This window comes from Rousettus aegyptiacus, unplaced genomic scaffold, assembly GCF_014176215.1.
Source record: "Rousettus aegyptiacus isolate mRouAeg1 unplaced genomic scaffold, mRouAeg1.p scaffold_m13_p_10, whole genome shotgun sequence".
In the NCBI taxonomy this organism is placed as follows: Eukaryota; Metazoa; Chordata; class Mammalia; order Chiroptera; family Pteropodidae; genus Rousettus; species Rousettus aegyptiacus.
Window position 1 is genome coordinate 85,252,800 of NW_023416285.1, and position 7,809 is coordinate 85,260,608.

The 7,809-nt window shown below is 35.7% G+C and overlaps 1 protein-coding gene across 5 annotated transcripts in view; it reads left to right on the forward strand.

The window, feature by feature from the left end:
- The window catches only part of CUNH10orf67 (chromosome unknown C10orf67 homolog), an 83,770-nt gene extending 77,904 nt beyond the window's left edge, over window positions 1-5,866 (forward strand). For 4 of the 5 annotated variants that reach the window (XM_016124744.2, XM_016124774.2, XM_016124765.2 and 1 more), the window contains 3 exons: window positions 1,762-1,849; window positions 1,933-1,993; window positions 2,797-5,866. In XM_016124744.2, coding sequence (XP_015980230.2) covers window positions 1,762-1,849; window positions 1,933-1,964 — 120 coding nt within the window. In that variant the 3' untranslated portion in view covers window positions 1,965-1,993; window positions 2,797-5,866. Of the gene's footprint in view, window positions 1-1,761; window positions 1,850-1,932; window positions 1,994-2,792 lie in introns of all 5 variants that reach the window. The other variant, XM_016124753.2, reaches the window with a different exon arrangement.
- Window positions 5,867-7,809: the final 1,943 nt, after the last annotated feature.

The following is a 7,809-nucleotide window of genomic DNA, read 5'->3' on the forward strand; positions in this document are numbered from 1 at the left end:
TCAAATGTGAATTGTCCAGGCTTTATGAAACAAACTTTCAAAATCTCAAAATGATACCAGTCCCAGCACATTAATAGATCCAGTCTTTTCAGAAAAATCTCAGCCTTGCCCTCAGATGATGATGCAGTCTATTTTCTTAAGGAGGTGGGCTGGTTCTCCATCTAGTTTAGAAGACATCTGTGTGTCACTGCTTATCTGGAATTCCAGGCTCCTGAATCCTTACCTCTACATCCACGCGGTACATAGGCACGCGAGACACTAATTAGAGTGGATAGCAAATATTTAAGAAAGACAGGGGAGAGAGGGAAAAGGAGAGAGAGAGTGATGGGTGAGTGAGAGAGTGAGTGTTGGGTGCACTAACGTTTTCCCTTGGTTCTCTACACTCCACAAACATTTGTTGAATACAGATATGACAAATATGGCTCCTTTCTTTACAGACTGTAAATTCCATGAGATCATGGACTGGTCTGTCCTACAAACAGTTTTACTCCCAGAGGTTAGACTAGCGCCTGAGCTACAGTGTAGAAAAGATAGACGTTAATAAGGAAACATCAAATTTTAATCAAATCTATGAAAGAAAAGGTATACTTTACATAGAGCGAAGTGCACACATATTAAGCGTAGCCTTTGAAGAGTTTCAACCTGTGTTTCCATCACCTAAATGAAAGAATGGAACATTCCCATCATCCCCAAAATTCTCCTCGTGTCCCTTTCCAGATGGTGGCTCACTCAGATTCCCGTGCCAGACAAATATTATTCTGATTTCTATCAGGACAGGTTAGTTTTGCCTGTTCTTAAAATGTTTGCAGCTGGACTCATACAGTATGTATTCCTTATGGCTGGCTTATTTTACTCAGCATAGAGCTTTTAAGATTCATCCAAACTATTGTGTGTATCCGTAGCAGTTGTTTCTTTGTGTTGCTGAATAGTATTCTAACATGTAAATAGACTATAATTTATTTATCCATTTTCCTGTTGAGGGACACGTGGGCTGTTTCCAGTTAGGGCTATTTTTTTTTTTTTTTTGAGGGGGAGAAGCTTCTATAATCATTCTTGTACAAGTCGTTTTGGGGAATGTGTTTTCGTAACTCTTGGATCACAATGGAATGGCTTGGACATAAGTGTGCGCATGTTTCTAAGAAATCACCAGTATTCCAAAGTGATTGTGTCATTTTACCCTCCCGCCACAAACATTTGTTGCTCTACATCTTCACCAACTAGATATGGTCAGTTTTTCAATTTCCCTTATTAATGATGTCGAGCATCTTTTCACGTGCTTTTTGGCCATTCTTTGATCTTCTTCTGTAAAGGGACAATTCAAGATTTTTTTTTAATTGTGGTAAAATGCACCTGACATGAAATTCACTATTTTAAGCATTTTAGAGTATACGGTTCAATAATGCAAAAAACATTTACGGTGTTTTGGAACAAATCACCAGAACCTCTTTTTTCTTATAAAACTGAAACTCCGCACCCATTCATCAACAACTGCCATTCCCCCTCCCCCCAATTTGTGTATTTTTAATTATCATTGAGTTACTTTCATTTTTTGTTGAATTTTCTCTCAAAGTAGGCTGAATAAAGAAGAGGTCTATTCCATCGGTTTAAAGGGAAGGAATTCCCCACCCACATTTGAGCAAATAAGTTAAGAGTATAGTTTTCATATCTTGGTTAACTAAAGGCTGAAGAACATTCTACATTCATATGGCTTGATAATTATTTCCCCTTGATAACACAGCCTATACCTTTTGTATCTTTCAGAAATTAAAACCTTTATTTGTGCAGTCGAAAGTGAACTCAGTAACAGATTCTACGTCTTCTGGAAGTGATGTTCAGGCAGCTTCAGTGGGTAGGTTATTTCTTCCCTATTTAACGTTTAATCAGTCGATATTACTCAGTGTCAGGAATGAAACTTTTTGGTTTAATCTACAGATAAACAACAAGTATATGGACAAGATCAATAATTAGATATTCCTGCTGCCTCCATCAAAAGGTAAGAGTATTGTTGGGAAAAGGTTCACACACAGAATGAATGGGTACTTGCTCTAGAATAACATTGCTTTTCTTTGTTATCCTGAGGTGTTTAGTATTACAGGTGAACACATGACTTTTTTCAGACAGTTTATAAAACTAATACATAGATATGCTGAATAAAAGAATGCTAATATGTATTTAGTCGTACTTCAAAACTGGAAACTGTCTCAGTTGGAACCCTGTTTCATTTTTATTAAACTTCTAACCAACCTTAAGCTCCTGTTAGATTCCTATTTTTCCAATTTAGTAATTAGAAGAAAAGTATGACTGTTTCTAGCATACTATCTCCCATCAGTTCTTACAGGGCTTCAAATTGGACTCCTTTGAAACTGGAAGTATGTTCTGTCATAAGTTTCTATATGTCTTCCGGGTACCACCATACTTTCTTTAATTTAAACTTGGAAAGCAAAATAGAAACCCTACGTATCACCTCTTTCCTAAATTGTCTATGTTATAAGCGGCCCAGCTGAGGATGTCGAGTGGCAGGGCGATTAAGTGAAATTAAAGAAATTCATCATTTAAAGTTTATTAGTGGGCTCTGCTAAACAAGTTGGATTTACAAACTCTGACATTACTAGTCTGAATGATAACCAAACGATAACTATTGATGATAATCAAAGAGTGTCAACAATTCCTGTTTTTTAAGTCTGGGGATGTTTAAAAGTAGACTTTTATAGTAAATCTTTATGCAAAGGGAAAAATGTGTGATATGAGTTTAAATCCTGACCCTAATTTTAAAATCTTCTACTTTTTGAAAGCTAGATTGATCTTCGGCAGAGAGGAATCTCTCTTCTGGGCTGACGTGCAATGGAGAGTGGAGAGGCTGTTTCTGTAGTGCTTCTGTGTATTAGCAATTATCCATTCCAGAGGTGCCTGCCCTGGGTACAAAGAAATCCTTCCACAGTCATAGTGTTGGCTGATTCTTGGGCTGAAACTTAGATTACTATATGGCTCAGACTGGACTCTAGCACACAGCTACTACCATTTGAAGGTTTCAGCATTTACTTCAACGATTAGAACTCATGTTGAATTGTTGGAAATTCCAATCCATACAGTAAGTTATTCCTGAAACACCATCATAATATATGAGGTGATGAGAGACTCTCATGATTTGTCATGAAAATATAGCTTGTTGATCTGGAATCTGTGGTTGGCCTGACATTTTAATTAGGAAGTTTACTGAACACTAACATTTCATCTCCCTAAAATTCAATTAAGGAGTTTGCATCCAAAATTAATTTTCCCCAGCCAAGCGAACCCTTTTACCAAAGTCCATTCAAAGTACTACAGATAAACCTTGATGGCCACCTAGAATCCAAGACATCACTCCCGGTCCTTAGTCCTCCACATGCAAAATGTAGTTTTTTCCACCCCGACTACTGAAAATCCTTCTAAATTTCATTAGTCCACTCTTTTGCCATACTAATAAAATCGAATGCAGATGCTTCTTTATGATTCCTAATTTTGCAGTATGAATATGAATCTGCATCACAGTGGAGATGTAGGTGACAGTGTTTATACCAAATGCCTCTGGGCATAACCCTGAAATTTCTTGCTACTAAATCTCAGATAACAGCTTTGACAGATTGTGTTCTTCCCTCTGAAGTCAGTGTGGGAAAATAATCTGGTTAACAGAAGTTTCTGGTTAGTTGGGTTCCAGCTAAGCCAAAGTTCTCTGGAAATAAATTGTCTTTTTTCGATGACTAAAAACAAATTAATGAATGCCAATTCATTTAGTCACGAAAGCTGAATTACAAATTTACTAATTTGAGGAGTAAATGAGTCTTTTCATTAGGAAGCACAGTTTTTAATGGTTATGACTATCGGACGGTATTCACACTAGATGTTCAAAGGGCCAAATAGTCTTCACAAAACAAGTCTCTCCAGACTTCCTAGATATTTTGGAAAGCTGCGTACCCTTCTCGGGCCCCTAGGAAATAGTTTAATGTAATTGGTGTTTTCAAGCACTAATTCACAAATACATTAATAAAGAGGTGTTTAGTTACATATTATGTACCTGACGTACAGACAAATCTTTATTACTGTCTATAACATGGAGGGTTACTACACTCTATCTGGTGACAGAAGCAAAACTGAACTTTTTAAGCTTACTGTTGTATCGATTTCCGTTTTTTAGAATATGTAAATAGAATATTAATATTTTGAATATTCTGTTGAATATTTACTTTTCCTGTTAAAGTATCCTCATTTGCACCAAAGATAGGGGTTCTCGAGTTGTAATTTCATGTCACAAGATACTCTTAGAAATTGTATATCACTAACAATTAGTAGGTGTAAGTACTATTCTAAACGCCTTTCAAGTTGTAACTCTAATCCTCCCCAAATTCTATGAGGTCAGCACTCTTGTTCACCTCTAATTTACAGAGGAGACAATTGGATTAAGAGTTTAATAAGCTGCCAGGGTCACACCACAAATAAGTGAAGCGGCTGGATTCAAACTCAGAGAGGCCGCCGAGCCCAGACTTGTCAACACTCAATTACGTTGACTTGCGCCAAAACTCATGCACGTCAACATGCTGTCCAGTTTTCAACAGCACACAATGGGAAAACATGTGACGTAACAAAGGCTTTGGGTTTGTAGAGACTTCTGCTCCCATCTCAGCTCTAGCCACTTCCTCGCTAGGTGACTTCATCTCAAGCTTCTCTGCTGTGTAAGATGGAGTTGGTGACCCCACCTCGTAGCTTTGTCATGAGGATTAAGTGACATAACACATGTGACGTGCCCGAGCCACTCCTATCCCAACCTTTCCTCCTCTGCTGTTGATGATGTAATCCCCGGGTTCCCCAAAATAAATCCGGCAAGGCTACATTTTAACCTGGCATACACGAGCCCTAAAGACTACTTAAGCAGTTGGCTAGTGATTTAAAAGAGCTAGTCTCTTTGTTAGTTCTTTACAAACGAATTTTCTACCAGGCATAAGAATAAGAATAAAATTCATCATTAGCATTAAACTATGCAGCAGATATTTTGTATTTTGTATAGAGTGAAATAGGACATAAAATACAATTTGGAACGATGTTATATCAGGTGACATCTTTCCCGAGCAGATTGAAATGACTTCTTGTTATGTCGCAAGTTTTCATCCAAATAATTCTAAAGAGAACGACAGAGAGTCACTCATGCAACATGAAAAACGAAATAAAGCGATAAATAAATCCTTGTTAATAAAAGGGAATCGAAAATGAGGTACAATACTATCTGCAAAATTTCAAAGCAGTTTTTTACTCAGTCGTAATTATCCCAAAAGGGCCCGGGTGACATTATTAATTTGTTTGCTGCTTAAGTGTGATAAAATTTGAGATCTGAGCTGCCCATTGTGCACTGTGCACTGCCACAGATTTTATGTACTCAAGAAGACCTTTCTCACAGTCCAGAAATTAGGTGCTATTGACATTGTAATCTCTGGAAATGTCCTTAATGAGCCCCAAAGACACGAATCTCATAGATAAAACCTCAAAGTAACAGTGACTCTTTAAGTGGCTTGTGGGTAAGAGAAAGCTCAAACATGAGTATCTAAAACACAGGAGGAACCCAAATTTAAACCTAGATTACATTGTGTTGTTAATTTTCTGAGATTTTAGGGAAGAGACAATGAAAAGAAAGTGATTTTAAAGGCTTGTAAAGAATACTGGAACAACTGCAATATATTTGATAGAATTAAAAATCTTCCTTTTTCCCCTTTGAAACCTTGACACTGAAAGGTAATTTTTTACTAAGTGTAGTTTCCACCAACTTGTGAAAATAAATATTAATTGAAAGTGGAGTTCAGTTGCCCCTGTTTTTTGTTTTAAACACAAAAATAATTTTAAAAGTCACACAAGAAATCGGAACTTAGATAAAAGATTAAAAAAAAAGAAATTTTAGACCTAAGTGCCAAGATTGTTTTATATATTGTTTCCAGACTTTAACTATAATTAATATAATTTAGTAAGTTTTAAAATTCATATTCAAAAGCATATTTTATAATATATAATAATGATATACATAATATTATAATATAAACAACATATAACATCATTTAACATGTGATTGATAGCTATAAAAACATTAAAAGAAGGAATTAATCAATGAATTATGAGTTAAATACCAGGACTAACTTAATTTACTAAATATAATGTATTAAGGGGTCTATAAACGTTAATGGTATCACTGCCACCAACTTTTCTACTACTTTTCCTGTTGTCACCAATTGCCTATTATTCAAATGGTATATTTCTAAGTTACAAATGTTATTCTTGTCTTTGAGATTTGGTCTGGTTCTCAATTACCTTTTCTTAGGAGTTTCCTTCTTCTTTATACCTATATTCTAAGATATTTTATTTTTTTATGTTTTCCAACATTTAATCATGAATTTTTTAAAATTAAATGTGTTGGGGCGACATTGGTTAAATAACATTATATAAGTTTCAAGTGTACACTTCTATCGTACATCATCTGTATATTGCATTGTGTGCTCATCGCCCAAAGTCTAGTCTCCTTCTGTCAACATATATTGGACCCCCTTTATCCTCTTCAACCTTCCCCCGCCCCCTGCCCCTCTAGAAACCATCATACTGTTTATGCGTCTATGAGTTTGTCTGCCTTGTTTGTCGATTTCTGTTTTTATTTCACACATATAAATGAAATCATATTGGTTCTTGTTGGTTCTTGTCCTTTCCATCTGACTTATTTCGTCTAGCAGGATACTCTCAAGATTTGTCTGTCTTGTTGCAAATGGCAGTATTTCATCCTTTCTTATGGCTGAGTTTATTCCATTATATGTATGTACCACATCTTCTTTATCCAATCATCCATCAGAGAATACTTATGGCTACAGTGAATAATGCTGCACTAAACATAGGGGTACATATACCTCTAAAGATATTTTCTACTTGAAGCATGGAATTTATATTAGATGACAAATTAAAGCCTGGAAATTCAGCAGTGTATCACTTAAAATACATTTCCAAATACAGGGAACTCTCAATGGCATAAAAAATAGTCAAGATGGCCGACCGAAGAGAATTAATCATAAAAATCAAAAGTTCTGTATCTAAGTGAAGCTCTGTTGATAGGTCAGATAGGGGATTGAAAAAAATGTCAAAAATGAGAATGAAAGATAATTCATGCTTTCAAAATACGGTGTTAGTCTTCAAAATAAGTAAGCAGGCAAATTACTTTGAATTTGTAAGACTGTAAACATTTAGTGGAAAAAAGGTCAAGACTAATAGATATTAAGAATGTCCCTTATTTGATGGGCTGTTTTGTATTAATTCAGTCTAATGATGCTTTTAAGTATATGTAGACAATGTTTTATGCCATAACCTGGTACTTAGAGTTCTCAAAAGCATGAAGAAAGAATGCTTTTTATTATTATTATTATTTTAAGAAAATCTTTATAAGAGTTTATTTGAGCCAAACTGACAACAAATGGCTGGAGAGCAAGATCTCAAATGCTCCGAAGAATAACAGTTTTACAGCTTCCTTTATGCCTTTGAAATTAAGGAGGGGAGTAAGAAAGATTACATGGAGATGAGAGAAAGCAAGATGGAGATTATATTGCAGGATAGTTGACAAGATTATGTGCTCTCTTGAGGCTGGTTATGGCTTATTACAAAGCCATAACCTAGATACACAGAAACAATGAACAGGGCTTACTTAAGGCGAAGATACTAAAAAGTTATATACCTGGGGCACGACAACTCGCCACAACCTGCCCAGTTAGAATTTACGATCAGATCATCCTATGACATTACCTTTCATAGAACCCTTTT